At 37.8% G+C, this 25,780-nt stretch overlaps 1 protein-coding gene across 2 annotated transcripts in view; it reads right to left on the bottom strand.

Moving 5' to 3' along the window:
- Positions 1-25,780, bottom strand: part of LOC124611521 (protein SDA1 homolog) — a 179,651-nt gene that overhangs the window by 51,319 nt on the left and 102,552 nt on the right. For both annotated transcript variants that reach the window (XM_047140253.1, XM_047140252.1), the window contains exons 13-17: positions 24,461-24,537; positions 4,817-4,991; positions 995-1,102; positions 704-910; positions 390-544 (exon numbers count right to left, since the gene is read on the bottom strand). In XM_047140253.1, coding sequence (XP_046996209.1) covers positions 390-544; positions 704-910; positions 995-1,102; positions 4,817-4,991; positions 24,461-24,537 — 722 coding nt within the window. The remainder of the gene's footprint in view (positions 1-389; positions 545-703; positions 911-994; positions 1,103-4,816; positions 4,992-24,460; positions 24,538-25,780) is intronic.

Below are 25,780 nucleotides of genomic sequence, written 5' to 3'. Positions count from 1 at the left end.
AAGCCTACTACAGTAGTACAAGTTTATATGCCAACTAGCTCTGCAGATGACAAAGAAATTGAAGAAATGCATGGTGATATAAAAGAAATTATTCAGATATTGAAGGGAGATGAAAATTTAATAGTCATGGGTGACTGGAATTTGATAGTAGGAAAAGGAAGAGAAGGAAATGTAGGTGAATATGGACTGGGGGTATGAAATGGAAGAGGAAGGTGCCTGGTAGAATTTAGCAGAGAGCATAACTTAGTCATAGCTCAATGAATTTATAAAAGCCTTGATACGATGTACTTCCTCATATACACAAGTTTAAAATTACGTATTTTTAATAAGAAGTATTCTATAAAAAAGTAACAACCAGCATATAATAATAAAATCAAATGCTGGTATACTTCTGAGCAGGTGTTTCCTCTTCATTTGGCCTCTTGCGTTTTTTTGAGGGTCCTGAGACTTGCTTCCGCAGGAGCTCAGTATCTATCTGCTTGAAGTCTTCATCAGTTAATATTCTCATTGTACTGATTTCTTTGGCTAAGTGTACTTTATCCACCTAAAACAAGGAATCCATGTTGATGGCCCAGTTTAGTTAAGCTAACATATGATCTGTTATTGTTACAATGTTATTGCAATGGCACATAAAAGGATTTGAAATTTAAGATAACAACTGTTTAGCAAATGTAGGTAATAAGAGATGTAAAAATCATAATACTTCATTGTTATCCTCATCTGCACAGTTTGTATTATTTTCAGAAGGTTCTTCATCAGAGGAATGGTGAACATCAACCCATCCATCATCATCATCGTCATCCTCATCACCACCATCAGAGTCATCACCCTCACTGTCACTGCCACCTTCACCATCACTTGAATCACCATCTTCATTGTCAGTTGTTTCTGCTTCTTGGAGATCAGCATCCTTTGGAACAAAAACATTCCAATAAAGCCAAAAACGGTGAAAATTTAATTTAAAAGGTTTTGTCTCAAGGAAAAATTGTCATACCTGTGATTGTTTTTTTACAAGAACTTCTGCACCTGGCACATAATCCTTTGCATCTACTTCACCGTACTGCTTTACCTTTAACTCAATTGAAGCTTCAGTTGGGCGTCCCTGAAAAAGTGGTTTACTTAGACATGCAAATTGTTATATAAAATAAATAATTCATTATAGCAGGAAAGTTCTGGCAGATAAATGACCTGGTATATAAAAAATTCGTTACAATAACACAATGCACAGAAAGGAAACAATAAACAAAACATGGGAAGGCAACACTTACATATAGCTGACTGATTAACTACATATAAAAGGTTGCCTTTCCTTGATTTGTTTGCCTTAGAAACTAACAGACTACACTAAAAGGAGTAGTACAACACATTTGCTAAAAAGGACACATACACACATAGTCTTAATGAAATATCTGTGTTCTAAAAAGAAACTGAAAAAATGGCAAGTGACTAATAGCCTTTGAAGATAACAATATGTTTGTGTAAGTATTTCCTTTTCATGGCATTTTATACAAATCAACAAAGTAAATCACACTGAAACATACCACCATAAATATAAGGCAAGTAACACTAATGGTAAAATTGCTGATGATGAAAACAGGGATTGGGCGGGGGCAGGGGGGGGGGGGGGGGGGGCAGAAATGTCACAAAATTGAAAAATGAGCAAATGAAGTAAAAGGAAGCACAATACACTTCTTGAAAATCACATTAAGTTATAATACAACCAACTGAATGCACATCTCCTTTCCTGTTTTCAGACGTTGGAGAAGATATGGCAATGGCAGAAACTAAAAAGATCTTCATCCAAAAATTGAAGAGGAAAATACCTTGAGAAATTTAGGGCAGGTAACCACTCACAGATGGCTCATGACTGGCATATAGGCCAGTATAGGGTGCAACAAAAATGTATTGCCAAACTTTCAGGAAACATTCCTCATATGTAGAGGAAGAAAATAGTCACATGGACATGGGTTCAGAAACACTTTATTTCCAAGTTAGAGCTCAGTTTCTACAACTCTTCAACAAACTGATCATGGGTATCAGCAATGTATGAAACACATCCTCAGGGTTGAAGTTCAACACATTGTTGAATTACCTACTTGCAGAAGTGTACCCGTGCAGGAGAATCAGCTGCTAATAGTGCCTGCAAATGCTGTACATGGTACGGACACAGAAGGTTCTCAAGTAGCACTCTCCAGATGCTCATGTCTTCAATATTACATGTTGCAGCTAATTGTCTTGTGTTGACACTAGGGTTATCATCAACTGCACAAAAGTAGTTCTTCCTCCAGCTGAGGTATCCTCATCCGTCTAGCCCTCCCAAAGTTGCGAGTAATAGGCTCAAACATCCCAAGATCCTTAAGAAAAAAGAACAACTGCTTCAAATATCCTCCCATCAGGACACTGTCATTCTGTAAAGTTCTCCCGATATGAACACTGAGTGCCACAGCCATTACCATCTGCCAAATCGACATTAGAGTACACTTTTACTGCACTGTACCAGAAACTGAGTCCTTGATGAATGAGGTTAGTTGCACGCCAACACAAGCAGTGAAGTGAGTCACACATCAACATTATCTGTGTTATATTGGAACAACAGTCCTTGGCAGTGAACATAAAAGGTACAACTTTTTGTACATTATACCCAAATGTAACCAAGAGCATATTTTGAACGTGTATGGAAACATTTCATGTAATGCTGTTACAGTCTGTTTCTGTGTGGTTAATGTGATTACCACAAAGTAGAAAATAAGTCCTAACATGGAAATAAAGATTTCAGGACCCATGTCCATATAACACATTTTATTTCTCTATGTGTGAGGAATGTTTGCCGAAAGTTTGGCTATACCTTTTTTTACATCCTATTTACAGGCATGCAGATAATAACTTTTGGCTTTTGAACTACTGTTCATCCATAAAGTTTGAGTGGGTGTTAAAAAATTAATTCAAAGGCGTTGCATCTACTTCTTTCTATTCTTGAGGTCTTGTTGCTCGTTATTTTAATTTCAAAATTGTTAATAATGATACCTTCAATCATGGTAACAGTTGGTTTATCGTTACTGTTGTAAGAGCTCATAGTAGTGCTCCTCCCACTGCTAGGTTGGAGAGATTTGATTCACGTAATGTGATTGCTTATTGCGTGTATCACTTTGGTGACAACATTTACAGCCCTTAAACCAAACAAACCCACCTTCCCTACTCCCTACCCTGTGTCTGCTATGAGCTCATGGAGTCATGGCCTTATCAGATTAGTAATCAGACCTGCCAAAACCTTTGTGTGCAACGTCACCAATGTCATAGGCGTGATAAGCAGTCGCATTAGGTGAATCAAAAGTGTCCAACCCAGCGGCAGCAGCACGTGCACTCCTTGTGGCTAGATTATGCATGCACAACACAGAGCTGCATGATGTAGCACGGCTCTCATGAAGACTCACAAGTGTGATTCTAGATGTGGCCTTCATTTTACAGGGCTCCTTGGGCGTAAACATGGTGAAGGCAGAAGAGATAATGCAATGTTTGCAGTTAGATTAGGAACTGTGTGCTATATAAAGGAGCCCCTTTGGGGAACTGATTTACATGGCTGTTGCAGATGCAACTGCACTGAATGGAGCTACTGTGCCATGCCGCACTGCACCGTCAACGTGCGCTTCAGTGCACTAATATCTTCAAGTTAATTATAAACATGGAAATGGCGAGTGTTATAGGAGTGAAAGGAGTTGCATCTACTTCTATTCTTGATGGGCCTTGTCTCTTTGCTGGCTGCAATTTTAATTTCAGTATTGTTAATAATGGTACCTTCACTCCTGGTAATGGTTGGTTTATTGTTGGTGTTGTAAGAACTCATAGTAGTGCTCCTGCTGCTGCTGCTGGGTTGGAGAGTTTTGATTCATGTAATGTGATTGCTTGTCGCACCTACCACATTGGTGACATTGTGGTTGCATTCATAAATTCAATGAATGAGACTGCATGAAAGCATGGAATTCATTTGCTGGAAATTTTGGGAAAACATGAAGCTGAAAATGATGTTGAACTGGTCAACAAGATGCTTAACAGTTTCAAACCACTTGGGTGGAACCTGAGTATTAAAGTACACTATCTACACAGCCACTTAGATTGTTTTCCTGAAAATTTGAGACACTCCAGTGAGGAACAATGTTTAAAATTTTACCACAGTATTAAAACTATATAGGACAACTACCAAGGAACGTGGGATCCAGACAAGATGGCAGATTACAGCTGATGTTTAAAAAGGGGCTGTTCCAACACGTTCAAGAATGTCATGGAAAAGAAGCTTCTGAACTGTACAGTAGGTTATTAGTTTCACTGATGATTTGTTCCTTTATTTTTCTTATAATACTATTTGTATAACATAATAAAAATTTCATGTAGTTTTTTATTTGATTGGTATATTTAACCTAAGGTAGCGTAATGCATATTTCACTAAAGTGTTTTATCTTAGGAATTTGAGCTCTTAGGCAAAAACTAATGCTATATTTGAATTCAGGGCATCATGAATTTATGAAATCAGCACAAAAACAACTGTTGGCCTGTGCAATGCTTCACACACATTCACAATCTACAAACTTAAATACAAGGTATGACTGTGCAACACACTCACACATACTTCTCTTACTCCACACAAGCATATACTGTATGAATCACTGTTGTTGACTGATTAAACCATCTGTACAAACAGCAGTTTAAAAATTCACATTTCAAACGCAAGAAAATGAATAATAACTCTAATAGCTCCTTAATTATGTTTCTAAAACACTGCCAATTATTTCTCAAAGTAAAATGATGGAAGACATGAACATACTCGGTCTTTCTTATGAAGCATCTTGGGCATTGAAACACGGAATAGCTGTATGAGAGATCTAGCAGCCATCATGACACTGCGGTCTCTATAGTGTTTATACTGTGCTAAGTCACGCAAAAGATCCTCGTTCATCACCAATGGACACCGAGCACAAATTTCACGGACTGCATTCAATCTATAGCAAAGAAACTGGTTTCATTAAAAATGCTGGGATGGAATGTAATATGAAATTTGTAGATCTTACATTATCTTCTATTAACATAAAACACTATAACAATGTCAACATAACTAGAGACACAAAAGTAGCTCAGATCTGACAAGTATGAAATAATATCTCTACCATGGCATTAGAGTGAGATTAGAATTAGTATAGCAAGATAAAAGGGAGTCATGAAAAGCTTTATCATAATTGTCACACCTGGATTTAAGCCACACTTCTGAACTAGTTTTTTCATTTAATTTTGAGAAAAATATCTGAGATGGAAACAACTTCACACAGAAATCCACTAAGTTAAACATGTAAACATATTTCCTACAAGTTCATCTAGACCTTTGCAGCTGTAAAATGAGAACACTCCTTCCAACACTCTTAGTGCCAAAAATATTTTTAAAGTTTTTATGTTTGTTTTTAGTCATAACGACTTGAACAGAAGACTGCACTGAAGAGCCATCTACTATTATCATATTTCATCTTACCCACCCTTAAACACTCAACTATTGCTGGTTACTGTGCTCACATGGGAAGAATTTCACCTCTTGGTAACAAATGCCTGTATACAACCCCTAGGGGGCATACCCCAGGCAACACTATAACATGGCACAGTTACAAAAAGTCAACACAACTACACTACTACTGTGATCAGACACACTAACATCTCCCAATCCATAAAAAGGCAAATAGAGCAAACAAGTTATTTTAACATGATGAGACTGAATGTACATCACTTCAACATAGAGGATTATATGAGGGCAAAGGAAGAAACATCTGGAAAAAATTTTACCAGAGAAAGAGTAAGCATTATATTCTGACTGATGATATAATCATTCAACTCAAAATACCAGGATTTACTAAATTTGGCTACACCGGCCATGACAAACATGGTATGGTCACTAGGTGAAAAATGAACTAGGGAATTTAGACACAAATATGACACTAGCAGGACATGCAATAGATATAAAACTGGGAGAGCTGATGCTTTATAGAGTCTATACACCTCCATCACAAAAATGGCCCACAGATATTTGAACCAAGGCTAACCATCCAGCACATAAACACCAGTTATTTTAAGTCTCAACACTCCAGATGGGTCCCTCTGAGGTCCACAGCTGAAGTCATTGGACTGAACGACGGGGCACAAAATCAGGACCTACATCTCCTGTTTGACACCAAGTACACAACGATCTTCAAATCAAAGGCGTAAAGCACAATGTCAACACCTGACGTCACTTTGTCAAATGCAGAGCAACAGGCACACTTGTGCATTCTACAATAGGTGTACTCGAGGTGTTCCCATGGAGAAAGCACTTCCTGGTAATTGTAGAGGTTGGACTATCAATCTTAATCATAAAAAGCACCCCAATCCCATGCAAAAACTGGAGGAAAGCTGACTGGAATAAATGTCAATCCTACAATGAGAATATAATAAATAACCAAATAACTACAAAATATTCACAAACCTGATACATAAAATGGCCCTAAAAGATATTCCTCATGGGTTGAGGAAGGAATACACTCCCCGCTGGATGACAGGGTGTGAAACACTAATGGTGCGATTTAAGATGAGCAGAGATGATGAGACTGCAGAACAATTGGTCAATACTATGAACAAAGAATGCAAGAGCAGATGGAAGGAGGCAACAGAAAGTCTAGATTTTACCCATTCCAACAGGAAGAGCTGGGGCCTACGGCAGAAACTAGGCAGTGCCAAGGCACCTCACAGGTCATCTCTTGCTTCTAGTCCATGTGATATTGTGACTGCCCTGAAACATATCTCCAAAATGCAACTAAAGAAACCTGAAAAGAAAGAGATTTTCAGAAACTTGAACATTACTTAAAAATCCAGCCAATGTGGATATGTGAATGAAACAGAAAGACAAGAGATTACCTAGGCCTTGAAGCTAATGGAGACAGGAAAAGCAGCCTGATCTGATGAGATATTACCAGAATTCTTGAAGGAACTGGGAATTTTAGGAAGGAGGAGGTTGGCCAAACTCTGCCCTGATTAGACTGGGTACACTCCCTAAGATCTGGAAAGAAGCAGGAGTCATTGCAATTCTGAAACCTGGAGTAACTAGAAATAACATTAATAAATTCAGACTGATACCCCTGCTATGTACCTACTTATGAACTATTTGAAAGAATTTTAATGACTAGATTAACGCCATACATCAAGGCCAACCTTTCTGCATACCAAAGCAGGAAGAAACTTGCAATTAAGTGCTGTCTCTCACAATCTATACTGAGAAAGGTTTCCAAAACAAGATTAAAACTGCCCTTGTCCTTTTAGATCTTACATCAGACTATGATATACATTTATAGACTTACAAGTTACTCAAATACAAGTTAAGAGAAGAGCGTCATTCTGAATAATGGCCTGTTACAGGATTTGGCACTAACAACCTTTCTTTTTAATCTATATATTGCTGACATGCCAGACACCAACTGCATATGCTGAGTACCTGACCATCGCTTGTCAAAGGAAATGACCTCAACAAAATACTGAAAGCAGACCTGTAAGTACTGTACACCTACTACTCCAAGTGATCTGCTATGCTGTCCAATCGAAACTGGCTGGAAGGATCTGGGGTTGTAGAACAAGCACATCGAGGACTTCAGTGTGACTGAATACTGTTTGCCTGTCTGGATCAGGAGCGCACACACAGTTAAAGTGGATGTGCCACTGATGGTGACAATGTGGATAATTTCTGGAACACTCAGGGTCACCCCATGGGCCTAGCTCCTCGCCCTGGCAAAAATGGAGCCCCCTCAAATTAGGTGATCCAGTTAGCTAGAAGAGCATACAGAAAAATCCAAGGCAACCCAGAACTCCCTATATATCACGACATAGTACCTACAAACAGACTTAAATCCAAGATACATTTATCGAAAATTAATAAAGAACTGAAACGCTTTGACTCGAAGGTAGTGTGGAAAGAAACATGGGCTGTAAGTGGACATAAGTATGTAATAAAATGAATATAATAGAGGGAAACATTCCACGTGGGAAAAATATATCTAAAAACACAGATGATGTGACTTACCGAACGAAAGTGCTGGCGGGTCGATAGAAACACAAACATACACACGAAATTCAAGCTTTCGCAACAAACTGTTGCCTCATCAGGAAAGAGGGAAGGAGAGGGAAAGACGAAAGGATGTGGGTTTTAGGGGAGAGGGTGAGGAGTCATTCCAATCCAGGGAGCGAGATTGGAATGACTCCTCACCCTCTCCCTTAAAACCCACATCCTTTCGCACTTTTAAGTGCCCTTTTTACTCTGTTTTTAATCTGATTTTCTTGCAGTGAGTATAAGCAATGGTTAATTTGTGGTTTGTATTCTGTGTTTTCTAATATGTATTGATTTACTTGAAAATGGCTATTAAGCTGAAATGTAGTATACAAAGTCAAAACAAACTGAAAAACAGTCAATTCAGCAAACATATTCCTTTTAAAAAACCTATCACTGCTGTGGAGGTTGTTGCAATGAAACTATCTCTCCAAATACCCTGCAAACACCAAGTCCACCACCTCACTCATTCCTTAAACACCTAATCCAATACAACATTATCCACAACTACTACTTAGTCAGGTCAAAGATATATAAACATAACTGCAGTACCACTATGGACATTCATATGACACCTCATAAGACAACCTGTTTAACGGCCTCTACATTACACAAAACCTTCCTAGCCACTCAAGAACCTCTGGTCTCATTCAGATTTACTCATGATACTGTCACGGACTGGATACAGGGTCAGTACACTATCCTCATTCCACCACAACCTCAACATGTTCCTCCTATAGGCTTCATTTACTCCCCCTTAACCTTGCGTACCACTTTGTGGACGATGACCATCTCCCTGTCAGTTCCATAAAAACATCTGTTCATACCAGGTCCACCCGCAATTAATGGTACCCTTCTTTTGATATGGTCAATTTTGATAGCCACCATCAACAGTACCCTCTTTTGCGCAGTTATCATCCTTCAAACCCTTTATCTTCCTGGCTTTAACCTCCTCTAGTCCCTGTCACACACTCACCTCCATCCCCATCACCAACCTCCCACTTGGTCCGTTTAAACTGAAGTCATATTTTCCCCTGTTCTGTCCCTTTAAACTAAAGTCACATTTTCCCCTGTTCTATCTCCCTGTATCCCCCCACTCCCACTCAAAACTTCACCTCAAAATACCAACACTTATTCGTGTGCCAGGATTGCTCACCAGTGCTCTATTCCTATCCCAGTCTCATGCAGCCTCTTCTTCTTAGCCATCAACCACACTTCCCGCCCTGACATCACCTGCCTATGTTTTGTATTAGTTAGCTCCTCTACTAACACAAAGAATTCACTGCTTTTTACCATAAGTAAATCTAACCCCCCCCCCCCCCCCCCAACAGCTGTACAATAATATAGTTAATTTAGTTAAGTGGATGCAATGTAACATTATTCTTTACTATTCTTTTTTCATTCATGCTTCTTTTGATATCAATTATGCATGCACTTGAGCAAAAGTATATATTTGCTGCCAGATCATTTCTACTTATCACAAAATGAATTAACATTTTTTTAGCTCTCTCTTATTCTGGTAAGTGTTGTTTTGAGTGAACGTAAGTCAGGTGTGTGTACACAATTTATCTGATTTCATTCAAAATACATGGTGAGTTCTTAACATATTTGTGTTGTCTGCAGTATTTTGAGGATTACACTTTAATATTATCTATGTTTGAAAAATACCTAGGATCCTTGAAAAATAACGATTACAGCTCAGCAGCAAAGATCCCACACAGGAGGAGAAGAAGCAATTTCTTAAATATTACAACTGCCTTTATTCGGCCCTCAACCCTGACCAACGTAATATCGAACTACTTCTCGATGGTTGTCAAGCTCTAATGTACTAGTCTTTACTACTTCATTTATTTCAGTCATCCCCTCTTTAGTTTTATGTACTGACCCTTTACTTGCTGCACTCAATATGTCAAGAAAACTAAGATGCTCCAAATTCCACATTGTTGCTCACAGCCTTAACTATTCAATGTGCCACAATCTCCGAGTTTTCATTGTCTGCTTCCACTTCACCAAAATCTTGTTCAACTGTCTTCCAATCTATACTTCAATTTAAATGATATGAATATAATAGAGGGAAACATTCCACGTGGGAAAAATATATCTAAAAAGAAAGATGATGAAACTTACCAAACAAAAGCGCTGGCAGGTCGATAGACACACAAACAAACACAAACATACACACAAAATTCTAGCTTTCGCAACCAATGGTTGCCTCGTCAGGAAAGAGGGAAGGAGAAGGAAAGACAAAAGGATATGGGTTTTAAGGGAGAGGGTAAGGAGTCATTCCAATCCCGGGAGCGGAAAGACTTACCTTAGGGGGAAAAAAGGACAGGTATACACTCGCACACACACACATATCCATCCACACATACACAGACACAAGCAGACATTTGTAAAGGCCAAAGGCTTTATAAAGCCTTTACAAATGTCTGCTTGTGTCTGTGTATGTGTGGATGGATATGTGTGTGTGTGCGAGTGTATACCTGTCCTTTTTTCCCCCTAAGGTAAGTCTTTCCGCTCCCGGGATTGGAATGACTCCTTACCCTCTCCCTTAAAACCCATATCCTTTTGTCTTTCCTTCTCCTTCCCTCTTTCCTGACGAGGCAACCATTGGTTGCGAAAGCTAGAATTTTGTGTGTATGTTTGTGTTTGTTTGTGTGTCTATCGACCTGCCAGCGCTTTTGTTTGGTAAGTTTCATCATCTTTCTTTTTAGATATACTTCAATTTAAATGGTCACTTATCTATCCCAATAGTCAGGTTATCTTTCAAATCATTTACTTCAGCTCCTATCTGCTAATTCATGCTAACCAGAGTCTCACTCTCCTAAACTATTGTCATGGTTAACATTTCGAATTTTTTACAGTGGATTTCTTTGAGGAAAACTTTCTGAGAATGTATGTTTGCAGCACAGCCTTTTATGCTAGTGACTCTTGGACTGTGGGAAAATCTGAACATAATGGAATTGAAGCATTTGAGTTATGATGCTACAGAAGAATGATGAAAATTAGGTGGACTGATAAGATAAGAAATGAGGTTCTCCACAGAATCAGCAAGGAAAGGAGTATATGGGGAACAATGACAACAAAAAGGTCAGACTGATAGGACATCTGCTAAGACATCGGGGAATAACTTCCATGGTACTAGAGTGCGTTGCAGAGGGTAAAAACTGTAGAGGAAGACAGAGGCTGGAATACATCTAACAAATAATTAATGATATAGGTTGCAGTTGCTACTGTGAGACGAAACAGTGGCAACAGAAAAAATTTATGAGAGGCTGCATCAAACAAGTCAGAAAACGTATGGGATGGTGAAATTATTAATATTTAAACATAACCAACCAAATCATCCAAAACGCTTACAGTATCAGCTAAATGTAAACAATTGAAAGTAAATACTTCCCAAAAGACTGCTAAATTTTCACTTGTTGCACTACCAGCACTACGAATATACTCAACATCAAGTGCAGCTGAAGCAGCCCTATACCTAGTCCATGGACAATCATCCACCTAACAATGTAAATGGGCAGACCCACCATTTATGACCTTTGTAATCAGCTCACCACAGCCTTTGGCATCAGGTGCGGTGATAGGAATGGTGATAAGAGCAGTAGTAACTTCTGCCCTTGCAAGCTGCAGGTTGCAGCATGCGAGATCATCTGATAATACCGCTTTAACAGACCAGTCACCTTCTTCTCAGCCATTGAAACTGGATAATATTAAGAAGCAAGCCCCTTCCTGACCAAGAAAGAGCCCTCTGTATAGTGACCTACAACAGCTACTGCAAGCTCAATGTCCTCTCAGTGTTGCATACAACACTTGCAAGCTAGGGGCTGCAGTCATTTCAATTTCTTCGGGACAGGTGTTCTATAAGCATACTCCACCAATTGAAGGAAGATGGTATCAATCTTGGAGTCTTTCTGGGCACACGCCAAATCCTGTCCCCCCCTAATGAAAAATTTTGACATATGCCAATTCATTTTCCTCAAATTCCTTCTTATTATTATCTGATACAATTAATATCTTCTTGCAATGGCAGCTTTTATTTCATCTTCAATTTGCTTTCAGCAAAGATTTTTCTATATTCATAAGTGAATTATAATTTCATTAGTTTGAGACACTGTCTACAACTGTTGCTACATATATTTTTTTCCAATTAAAATTTCCTGAGGTTATTTAATATATTTCCACTAATTTTGCAGTCACAGAGCAAAGCTAGCACTTCTCCCTTCTTCAATTTCTATGGCTCTTCTACATACATTATGGTTCTAATCATTAACAAAAAAAATCACCCCCCCTCACTCTTTCCCTCCTCCTTTCCTACCCTCCTCTCTCAACCCCCTCCCCCGCCTTTTTAGCGTCACTGGAAGCACTTTTCTTCCATGCCCCTAAGGTAATAATTTGACATAGACTTGATAACACATTGATCACAGTCTGTTACTAATATGAAATTGGCTATCACATAGTTCATTCCTCCTCCTTTCTACAAATGTCAATATCTTTGCCACCTTCAAGTACCCTAGTATTTTTAGGAAAGTCCTGTTATGTTGGTATCATTGGTGAGGGGCCAGTTCTTTATTTTGAGCAATGTCTTTTTTACCTAAGGTAAGTCTTTCCGCTCCCAGGATTGGAATGACTCCTTACCCTCTCCCTTAAAACCCACTTCCTTTCGTCTTTCCCTCTCCTTCCCTCTTTCCTGGTGAGGCAACAGTTTGTTGCGAAAGCTTGAATTTTGTGTGTATGTTTGTGGTTGTTTGTGTGTCTGTCGACCTGCCAGCACTTTCATTTGGTAAGTCAAATCATCTTTGTTTTTAGATATATATTTCCTACGTGAAATGTTTCCCTCTATTTTATATATATATATATATATATATATATATATATAAATAACAAAACAGGTAGTGGTTGGCACCCAGGGTTACCTACTTGCCAAGCATAGAGTTTCAGGTCGGGCTGTTCATACCCATAATTTAAAAATCACTCACATGAATTAAACTCTGCTTATGACAGCAGAAATTTTGTCCCCTCTGAGAGGAATCAATACTAGAAAACAATCAGACTGAGGCCATGTATCAAAGCACAGTTCATTTCAGTTTCTATTGTTCAGTGAACGAAAGACTTTATAATCACCAAGAAATCAGTAAGTGGGCGAGCACATGATATCTCATTCTTATCCACCTGTATTTAAGATTTGTCACAGAAAACCCAAATCACAATGGCTACACCAGTCTTCCCAAAAATTAGACCAACGTTGCATTACTATGACCCTCAATTAGTTTGAATGCTCACTACAAACATGAAGATACTGCCAATTTCCCATTACTGTCTACCTGAAATCTAAAAGAACTGATGAGATTAAGCATTTAATTTAACAAGACATAAGAGAGTGAAAAAAAAATCCTCTCAGAAAAACTGCTTGTACTTCAAAGTGATCTCTCCCCCTCCACCATGGGACACGGGCAAACTCTCTTTAGTATATCCCTCATTACTGCATTTTCCCACATAGTATGTAAAGTCAAAAGGCAACCATGATGCCATTTACAAAATTTTACATGACTGTGAATCACAGTTATGAGTAGTTAATCTTAGTTTTTGATTGAGGTTTCTTGAATTAATTACTTCGCAAGGTCATAAGAATGTTTTGATTTCCATACACACACTTCCTACTGTGGTACGAGGTCCACCGGTAAAATATAAATGAAAAATATTCTCACCTAAATTACGCATTTTGATTAAAAATACAGATCTTCATGACATATTTCCTCATATTCAAAGTTCGCTGCCAGGCCATTAAGAGTGCTGCTGTTCTGTGCTTTCACAACTCCCACAATATGCTGAAGTTAAGCCACTGTTTAAGAAGGGAGATAAAGATATAGCATCAAATTTCTGTCCAATTTCACTTTTGCCAGCATTCTCAAAAATTTTAGAATAAGTAATGTACAATCGGCTTTATAACCACCTTATCTCAAATAACATACTGTTAAAGTCGCAGTTCAGATTTCTAAAGGGTTCTGATATTGAGAAGGCTATCTACACTTGCAGTGAAAATGTGATTAATTCATTACACAAAAAACTGCAGGCAACTGGTATATTTTGTGATATGTCAAAGGCATTTGACTGTGTAAATCACAATATCCTTTTGAGTAAATTAGAATATTATGGTGTAACAGGAAGTGCTGCAAAATGGTTCAAATCTTATATCTCTGGCAGGAAACAAAGGGTGTTATTAGCAAAGAGGCATGTATTAAGCTATCAGGCATCATCCAACTGGGAACTAATTACATGTGGGGTCCCACAAGGTTCCATTTTAGGGCTCCTACTTTTTCTTGTGTATATCAATGACCTTTCATCAGTAACACTATCAGATGCCAAGTTCGTGTTGTTTGCCTATGATAAAAGCATTGCAATAAATAGCAAATCAAGTGTAGTCTTAGAAAGATCAGCTAATAAAATACTTGTGGACATTAATCACTGGTTCCTAGCCAATTCTTTGTCACTAAACTTTGAAAAAACACACTACATGCAGTCCAGAACTTGTAAGGGGTGTCCCACGAGCATATTCCTAACACACGATGACAAGCAGATAGAAGATGTGGACAGTGTTAAATTCTTGGGATTACAGCTTGATAATAAATTCAACTGGGAGGACCACACCACAGAACTACTGAAGCGTCTTAACAAATCTCTATTTGCAATACGAATTGTGTCAGACATAGGGGATATAAAAATGAAAAAGCTGGCATACTATACTTACTTTCATTCCATAATGTCATATGGGATTATTTTTTGGGGTAATTCATCAAGCCAAGCTAAAGTTTTCCAGGCACAAAAACGTGCAGTAAGAGTTATATGTGGTGTGAACTCAAGAACATCCTGCAGAGGCCTCTATAGGGAACTAGGGATACTAACTACTGCTTCCAAATATATTTATTCCGTAACAAAATTTGTCATTAAAAATATTTCACTTTTTCAAACCAACAGCTCAATTCATGGAATCAATACTAGAAATAAGAATAATCTTCACAGGGATTTAAAGTCACTTAGTCTTGTACAAAAACATGTGCATTATTCAGGAACGCACATTTTCAATAACTTGCCAGTAGCCACAAAAAACTTAACAACCAATGAAATTCAGTTTAAGAGAAGCCTGACAGATTTACTGGTGGCCAACTCCTTCTAACTTCTGCACCATTTCAGTGCAGTACTGTGTTAATTGTAAATGTGTGTGTGTGTGTGTGTGTGTGTGTGTGTGTGTGTGTGTGAGAGAGAGAGAGAGAGAGAGAGAGAGAGAGAGAGAGAGAGTACAATCTAACTTCTGCACCATTTCAGTGCAGTAATGTGTTCATTGTAAATAAGTATTGTAGTAGTTCTATTACATGTTTATTACCTCATAAACAAAATAACCTTTTTTATTTTAAATTCAGTGCATTATTGTTTGTAAAATGATTCTTTCATACAGTGTTCAATAAAAAAAAAGACGATCATTCCACTTGGGACCTGTGGAAGGTACATTAGCTAGTTTGTTTCAGTTGTAAATATTTGTCATGTATTATTGTTTTTCTGAAATGTTCCACATCCTGGAGGACCTCCTCATTATGGATCAATTGGAATGAAAGTAAATCAAATCTAATCTAATCTAAACAACTCTCAGTGGCACAAGTTGCAGTGGTCAAACAGTAATAATACCAACAAATTTGAATGCCATAAGCAGGGAGGGACAATGTAAAAACAAGGTGGTTTAACGTGCATTTAATGCAGTTGAGACTAGGACTTCCAAAATGGATGTTTGACCGTTGAAACTTTTGCCATTTAAGAGTTCTGGGAGGGTGAAAACACAGAACACCAAAAAATAAGCAGTAGAACTCAGCTATGTTTTCAGTCTAGCGCCTGTGCCTGTCAATATCTCAAGTATATGGTGAGTATCTACCTTCATTTCTTGTATTCCAACCAGAACATTCCAATGTAATATGAAATTTAAGTTCATGTCTGGCACTGAACTTTGGTATAAGAAAATATGGTACGAAAACACTTATTTTCAATCAAAATATGCAATTTAGATGACAATGTTCTTCATTTATAATTTATGGATGGGCCTCGTAGCCCTGTAGTAAAGTGCATGTCTGGAAACCAAAAGTTTCTTGTGACTTTGCAGAGTAATTTATTCAAGAAATCTAAAACTCAGATTAACTTCTCGTAGCTCACATTCACAGTCATGTAAAATTTGTAATCATCATGGTTGCCTTTTGACTGTAAGATTATTTCTTTGTAAAACCTAATATTGCAGTTTTGATTATGTGGCCATTATCACATCAAAATAATTGCACCATAGCACATGCCAGAATCTAAAAATCATATGACATGACACACAGTGGGTTTATCACATTGTGTTCCTGATTATGACTTCTTGTGTGTCTTGCACTCTCTGAACTGCATTGTGAATATGCTGCTCATACTATGCTTTATTTTTGCATTCATCCATTACATTGTGTGGAGTAACTCATTCCTTTTTTGTTTTAGTTTCATATAAAACAAAAGCTTGTTTCATTGCATAGTGTCCTGCAGGCTCATGTGCATTTGTTTCTGCTTTTGAATCTGTGTGTGAACTGCTCAGTTTAAATCATTGTGAAGTATACCCATTTTCAGTACATCCTCACTTTTAATGGAGAACACCATTTAGCAGTTTTTGAAGAACTGGTATTCAACTTTATTACATCTGGTCATGGAATGAGTATGCATTTCAGTGTTGAATGGATTGCCTGCCACTTGTCTTAGTGACTAAGGCAGTTTTCTTTGCAAATGCTACAAATGCACCAATAATTACACAAATATGTTCACACTTTATTAACAGATACTATAAACAATACATGTTAGTAGAAATCAATGTACTGCAACCATCCTCCCACTCCAATGAAAATTTAGAAGCAAATAATAAACACACTAACACTTTCATCATTGGGTCCATATACTAAGCCATATCATGTACAAATATGCACACAAATGTATAATATTTTTGCAGTATAATACGAGGGCTATCCAGAAAGTAGGGAACGTTTCCGTCTGACGCCACTAGGCATGCGCTGATCGCGTATATTTTTGGAATGTGCATGTTCAGCAGCTCAGTCGGCATCCATCTGTGACAATGGGAACGTCTCAGCACATTTGGTTTTTTCGATATTCGAATTTGAAATGTGCGCTGCAATTGAAAATCCCGCTAGTTGTGAGGTGCGGTCTGTGATATGGTTTTTGTTGGCAAGAAACCTAAAACCTATAGAAATTTATCGTGAGCTGTGCGAAGTGTACGGAAACAACGTAATGAGTGATTTTTCCATCCCGAAATGGTGCATTTCCTTTAAAAATGGCCAAACCAACATTCATGATGAAGAGAAGAGTGGACGCCCGAGTATTGTGACTGACGATCTTGCCACTAAAGTTGATAAAACGATTCGTGAAAACCGTCACTTCTCAATAACGGAGCTTTTGCTTTCTTTTCCACAAGTTTCATGGACTTTGTTGTTTGAAACAGTAGCTCAAAAACTAGGCTACCACAAATTTTGTGCACGATGGGTGCCCAAATGCTTACAGAGCACCATAAAGAACAGTGAAAAGGGGCAACGTCGACATTTCTGGGGGCCTACCACAAACATGGTGATTCTTTACTGGATCGAATCGTAACCAGTGACGAAACGTGGGTAAAACACGTCAATTGTGAGACAAAATTACAGTCCATGGAGTGGAGGCACACAAGGGGTCCCCCCAAAAACCAAGAAAATGTTTGCAAACCTTGTCAGCAAGGAAGTTGATAGCGACAGTGTTCTGGGATTGGCAAAGTGTGCTCCTAATTGATTTTCTCGAACGTGGAGCAACCATAAATTCTGCACAGTACTGTCAAACTTTGCACAGCTTTAGAAGAGCAGTTCAAAACAAACGCCAAGGAAATCTGACGTCCAAAACCTTGTTTTTGCATGACAATGCCCAACCTCACATGGCAAACCGCACTAAAGAACTCATTAATTCATTCAAATGGGAAATTTTCCCTCATCCGCCCTACAGCCCCGATCTCACACCAAGCGACTTCCACTGGTTTCCCAAGATGAAGAACTGGCTTGCAACGCAGCGCTGTATTTCAAATCTTGTCCACCGCTATGATACGTGCCTCAGTGTGTTTGGTGACTGTGTGGAAAAGTAGTATGTCAGTCGCTCTTTCAGATGTATATAATAAAATCTATATCCTGTGCTTAGTTTTTTTTTAATGCCAAAATGTTCCCTACTTTCTGAATAGCCCTTGTAGTACCTGACAAAATCACTACATACTTTGTCTCTGATACGAAAAAGAATGATCACTGGCAAGAAGCAACACCATTCAAAGCAGAAATATATGCTCATTGCATGACAAGATGTAATAAAGTTGAATGCCAAGTCTGTCAAAAGTCACTACGATTGAGTTCTTCACCAAATGCAAGAAAGTATGAAAAACGGGTGTGAACAAAAATAAAGTAAGATGCAGCAATATACTCTCAAGACATTTAAATCAAGCAGATCAGGCATGAAATAGTACACATGAATAAATGTCCACGGAACACTATGTGATGAACCCAGCTTCTGTTTTATATCAAACAAAAACAAATAATGAATTATTTACTCCTCCCACTACTGTGGAAGTGAGCAAAACTTAAGCTTAATATGAGCAACATATCCACAATGCAATTCAAAGGGTGCACAACACACATGAAGCTGTAAACTAAAACAGAATTCTAAGAAACCAGCTTCTTTTTTGAACAAAGCCAATTCAAATATGGAAGACTTTAAACTACCCAATATGAAAATGAGATGACAGATTGATGAACTCTAAGCACTCCATGTGGCCTGACAGTGAAATGAGGTTGTGTTACAAGAAGTCCCTACATGAGTTTCACTCTGCTAGGTAGGAATAGGACACTTTGCGGCTGCAAGGTGGGTAAACATGCAAGGAGACAGTGTTGTTCAGTGTTGGCAACTATGCATATTGTACAAATTGTTTGCTACTGGATAGATAAAAAAATCTACTCACCAAGCGGTGGCAGAACACACATATAAAAGGTATTACATATGCAAGCATTTGAAGCCAGTGGCGCCTTCTTCCAGCAGTAGGGTTAAAGGGGAAGGAAGAGGGGTGAAGAAAAAGGACTGGTAAGGTTGAAGAAAAATGGTAGAGTTCAGAAATGTCAGCCAGAACCCTGAGTCAGGGGACACTTACCGGATGGGATGAGAAGGGAAAATTGATTAATTTTGTTGCTATATTAGAACATTTGTTATGGTAGAAATGAAGCACAGCAGTAGTTCATATAGATTGGTAGTAGCTCCAATGAATTCCAACTTCTACCAAAAAGTACTGACTGGACTCAAGGGCAAAGTTGTAGTAGCCAAACGATAAATCGAATATTTATTAGCATCTAACATCTTTAATGTCTGGCTGACTTTCACTCCAAGATTTTTTTAAATGTCAAATGATGTACCAATAAGTCATTCACAAGACAATGAGGCAGTGAATAAACCATTAAAAGTGGAATGTTATTAAGGAAGTGGACAAAAATTCACATAGTGGACAAAAATTCACATATGTAGTGTGTTGATATTGCAGGAAAATTAAACTGTCCTCCATCAACATTAAATACAATAACGAGCAAACAAAAAATAGTTGAAGCAGCATATCTGAATAGAGGAAATGGCAAACAAAAACAAGTGCACAACAGTCAGTTTCCAGAACTGGAAAACATTCTATTGAAGTGGATAAAAACACCTCGTACTTTGATATTTCATTTAACAGTACAGTGGTTTGGGCTAAAACAATATATTTGGCATAAAAGGTAGGGGCTCATAAATCTCATAGTATCCTATGGCTGGATCAAAAGGTTCAAGAACTGGCATAATTTGGTGCATAAATGTGTTCCAGAAATGGTTGGAAGCATAAACATTGAGACTATTCAGTCATGGAAAAATAGTCTTCCATCAATTACAAAAAGGTTCAGCCCCAAAAAATGATTTAATGCAAATGAAAGAGACTTGCTTTTTTTTTAACTTTTTGCCTGACAAAACTTTGACAGTGTAGTATGTAGTACAGAGAGGCTAACTGTCTTATTATGTTGTAGTGAAAGGAGAACAGAAAAGTTGGTACCACCAATAATTCAAAAACTGAAGAGCCCACAATGCATTAAAAATGTGTGGACATTTCCAAGTAAATACACATTTAATGTGAAAGCATGGGTAACAAAACCTATATTTAAACAATTCTTGCATGCCTGGCAGGCAAAGTTGAGTGTTAGGAAAAGGAAAATCATCCTGTTTATTGATCAGTTGGTTGATTTGTGGGGCACTCAACATCATCAGGGTTTATTGACCAGGATGTAGCACATGCCCGAGATATATAGTATACACATACTGTGAATGTTGTTTTTCCTCCCAACTGTAGAAGCACTTTTAGCCACTCAACCAAGGCATTACAAAATGCCTGAAACAAAATTACAGGAAGATTCTTCATACTAGAATGAGGAAGGTAACAATCTCAGTCACTATGCTTCTAAGAAGCGCCTGCGATTCCATGCAAGAAAGCATAATCTTAGAATGCTTCAAGATGGCTGGCTTTCATTAGATACTTACAGAAGACATCACACCACACAACAAAGAAACTGCAGCTGGGCAGAAGCAGCAAATAATGGAGCAAGACGAAAGCAATGCTTATGTTGAATACGATGATGGTGTTACCAGCTGTCAGTCCAAGACAACTGATGAAGTCTTGAAGGAACAGATGGCAGAGAAAGAAGAAGAAAGCGGAGAAGAGGATGAACCAGAACCTTTGCCCCATCATACAATATCAAAATCTACTGAAGCAATGGACACAGTTAAGCATTAAGTCAACAAAGAAGTGATGAATGTATTAGCTAAGATAAACAATACAATATTAAAATTAGAACAAAAGAAATAGTCAACAATTCTTACGTTTCTCAAACCTCTGTGAAGACAGGACTGTGTACCGTATTTTACTGTATTATAGTGTAGTGATGATAAGCTGTACAATTGACATACTGATAGTTTGGTGAACTGACATCCTGTATTCAGTTACTAGTAATGGTTCACAAACAGAGAGGCACTAAATGAATGATATTTGTTTGTATTAACATTTGTAACAAAAATTGCAATTTCAGTTATTTTTATTTTATTTTTAACTGACTTGCAATGACAATTATCCAGTGTTTTGCGTTGCTGTAGTCAGATTTACAGGTTATGTCACATTAAAGAATGATAACTTCTGTTGAAGTTTTTTACTATTCTAATTTAGGGAAATGTGTTGCAGTAGTGTTCTAATATTCAAATAATCACCTTAGAGAGTTATTGCAAAATAGGTTAATGTAGCATTTTAAACCAAATTTCCACTGTGAAATTATAATTCATTTTATGTAAAATGAGAATCCTGCCTCCTAATATTGCGTCAAATTAGAGCATAATTTTAAGTAATTCAATCTGTCTTCCACAAATTCATTCTAATGCAATAGTTTCATAGAATCCAGTTAATAAAGCATTGAGACAAAACTTTTACATTGTGGTTGTAATACACCTTTGACAGCTGCTGCCTCTTGAAGTTAAAATTATACAGATTTTATTTTAGTTTGATTAACCTATCTGCAGGTACGAATTATATGCCACATAGAAAAGTACATAGAATTATAATGTACAGATAAACACGACATATACATCCATAAAGCAGGTGATTATTGAGGTATTGTCAATACTAGACATATTGATGAAGCATTACTGATGGTTCCAAAAACATTCTCAGTACTGATGACTGATGTTATTCAGTTCTTTGCAGAGCTTTGTGAAATTGCCACAGTGCACTGATGTATACTGTTTATAGTGCATTTAAAATTAGTTGCAACTTTTGACGTTTGGCTGACTGGAGGGGGATGTGACGCTGTTGCCCACCTAACACCAATGGCCAGCCGGCTTTCCTTACCACGCTGCCAGTGATTTGGCTGGTAATGCGCCCCTGTTGCCACACCATGAGTAAACAGTATGATTTGGTGTCACGCATTAGATGCATCAACATTTGTCAGCTCTCATAGCAAAGTCGTATTTTCTGGCGTTGAATTGTTCTGTAGTTGTCAGGTATTGTGAACAAGTGTTTTGTGTTGACATTGCATTAATGAATTGTAGTACATCTGAATACAAGATTTGCAATAAAAATGTCTTCCAAGAACACGCTCACCAGCTGGGAAGATAACATTCTGCTACAAAACATTCCTTGGAATCCGACAACAGTAATGGGCAAAATGCCGTACAACTCCGTTGTGATGCATAAAGCCCCAACAATGTAGTAAACAAAAGCAGATATTTTGCTCTGGGTGCAAAGAAATGTTCCACGAGATGAAGTTTAACCTACCATGTATAAGGCGAAGTTAATGGAAAATTTTAGTGTTGTACTACCAAATCTTCACGCTACCATGTTGATGAACTGGCTGACAGTAAAGGACGTTGTTTAATCAGGCTTCATCTGTATAATACTCATTTAAATCCGACGAGTATATGGGCCTAGGTGAAAAGTAATGTGGCTAAAAACAGCAAGAAGTTTATATTCACTGAGATTCAAATACTGATGAAAGAAGCCACTGCAAATGTTACACCACAGGACTGGTATTGTCAGTCATAATTCAAAGAAGGTAGTTGTGGGGACATTGATTCATGGAGGACTGTCACAAGTTTGAAGGAATACGTAACTTCTCCTGTTGCCATATTAAAATCTGCTTCTCTTGTTAAAACACAGAAGAGTTTAGAAATATTCATCTCACTAACATTGTAAAGCAGTTGAAATTGTGACAGAATCTTGAAATAGTGTATTATTAAACTAACAAATGATCATAAGTAAGGTTAATAGTTTTTGAAACAGCAAATTCTCAGTATAAAAATAAACGTGTAACATCTTCACTTATATTGTTACAAAAACCACAGCAGTTCTTGTTTCACCATTGCACTCAATAATTATGTTATTTGATTGAAAAGATATGTGGTCACTTGAATAATGCTGTAGATATGAAAATGCTGGATACTAATTATGTGGCAAAACAGTCTCATAATCACTAGCATTTACCAAAATCTCGTTTTGATATATCAAAACATTTATGAGATACGTAGAATTTATGAATATTTCATTGAAGTTTTTTTCACTGACACATGACTTCGTGTTGGAGCACTTCATGTACATTCCATTTCCACAAGGTTGGAAACAGACAGCGATTTCCTGGCAAGTGTAAAGTGTAATTCAATATATTATCAACATTTGATACACAGCAACATGTAACCTAACATGCATCAAACACAAATTCATAGTGACACCTATTTTTCACTGCAAACTAAGAACTTCTTGAAGTAATTTACCTACTACTGAAATATTGCAATAACTATGACCATTAATGAAATGATAGGTGGTTCGTCATGAAGCTGATGACTTAAAACTATTAGATGTGTGAGAATGAGAGTTTATTACCAAAGAATTTCTTTAAAATCATTTCAGAAAGATCATGGATGAGCCAACTTGCTGTTCATGCAGTCAAGCGAGCCTGCCAGGTTCTGTGCCATCTAGGACTGGCATTATGCTGCAATCACTTGCTGGTGCGCGCTACACACACTGGCAACTATGCCTCCCTCCACTCACTCCTTGCTGAACTGTCAAAAGTCACAACTTATTTTACACGCACTACAGTTGTTTACATTTTCACTCAGTGTGTTGTAGTTGTCATGCAAAGAGGTTAAGATTCTATCTGTAAAATGAACAGGCAATTAATGTAACAGTTTATCAGTTGTTACATGAGTAATCCTAGAGGCTAAGCTCTTGATCTCCCATGACTTTCCTGCATTCCAATTGGCTGATAGCAGAAGTGTATGTGTCTGACACACTGGTTTTAACCAATGTTGCCTTATTTAACAAATTTTTGGTTCTTGTATAATAATAATTCTGAGAGTTTCTGGTTGTGATATTCTGAACATGTTCTCCAAAAGGCACGTTTTGAATCACAATTTTTTGAGATAGCACATCAGGAAGCATGGCATTAAGAGACCGCATATCACCTCAAATATGGAATCCTTAATTCCACATTTTTGCCAACGAAAAAACCGAATCGTTAGCAAATTAGGTATTTTCCAGTAGCAGATTTTCCTGCTAATGATATTAAAAACTTCAAAAATGTGCTAACAAGATTCCACTATACTGTGGTAAGTTGTGAAATTTTAGTTAGTTGTAATGGTAATTTCTGAGTGTCAGATATATTCATAAATCTCAGTTTTTTTATGCTATCTGAAATAAAAATTTTGGTACAGGTGTTTTAAAGTACTTACCCTATAGCCATTACATCACTTGAATTCCTTTCTGTGACAAAATTGTTCACCACTGTCTTAAGAACTGGTTCTAAGACCTGAAAAGACACAGAGCACTTGTCATTTAACACATTAGAAAGAATTACTAGGGTTCAGTAAAATACAGTAAAATAAAGTCCAATATCAAAATAATACTACATTCACTTGCTACACTGTCTATGTAACACACATAGCACTATGATGATGCTAACTCACCTGGCTAAATTATGGTACATCAATTTATGTATCATGCCCAAGAGAATATACTGCCTGCAGTTTTATGAAATATGGTACAATCTCATAATATTACATGTCAGTTTTCACTTATCTGCATTTTTTCTGCCCAAAATTTTGTAAGAGTGTCAATTCCTCAAAGATGACACCTCCTCCTTATTGATCCCTAATGTATCTACAACTGGGATGTTACTACATAAAGTTTTCACATCGAAGCTTGTAAGAATGTCACTTGCAGATTTACAAAAAATGTTTTGAATCTTTAACAAAAATATTTGATTAAGCAACTATATGTCTCAGTTTTCCCAATAAGACCTGGCAAAAGATAAATTGGAGAAAAAGAGAGAATTCCATTCACTTAAAGTTTAAGCCCCCCCCCCATGAACCATGGACCTTGCCGTTGGTGGGGAGGCTTGCGTGCCTCAGCGATACAGATGGCCGTACCGTAGGTGCAACCACAACGGAGGGGTATCTGTTGAGAGGCCAGACAAACATGTGGTTCCTGAAGAGGGGCAGCAGCCTTTTCAGTAGTTGCAGGGGCAACAGTCTGGATGATTGACTGATCTGGCCTTGTAACATTAACCAAAACGGCCTTGCTGTGCTGGTACTGCGAATGGCTGAAAGCAAGGGGAAACTACAGCCGTAATTTTTCCCGAGGACATGCAGCTTTACTGTATGATTAAATGATGATGGCGTCCTCTTGGGTAAAATATTACGGAGGTAAAATAGTCCCCCATTCGGATCTCCGGGCGGGGACTACTCAAGAGAACGTCATTATCAGGAGAAAGAAAACTGGCATTCTACGGATCGGAGTGTGGAATGTCAGATCCCTTAATCGGGCAGGCAGGTTAGAAAATTTAAAAAGGGAAATGGATAGCTTAAAGCTAGATATAGTGGGAATTAGTGAAGTTCGGTGGCAGGAGGAACAAGACTTTTGGTCAGGTGATTACAGGGTTATAAATACAAAATCTAATAGGGGTAATGCAGGAGTAGGCTTAATAATGAATAAAAAAATAGGAGTGCGGGTTAGCTACTACAAACAGCATAGTGAACGCATTATTGTGGCCA

The sequence above is a fragment of the Schistocerca americana genome, chromosome 1 (genome assembly GCF_021461395.2).
Source record: "Schistocerca americana isolate TAMUIC-IGC-003095 chromosome 1, iqSchAmer2.1, whole genome shotgun sequence".
Lineage (NCBI taxonomy): Eukaryota > Metazoa > Arthropoda > Insecta > Orthoptera > Acrididae > Schistocerca > Schistocerca americana.
Note: the sequence above shows the minus strand (reverse complement) of the source record. Positions and strands in the feature narration are given on the sequence as shown.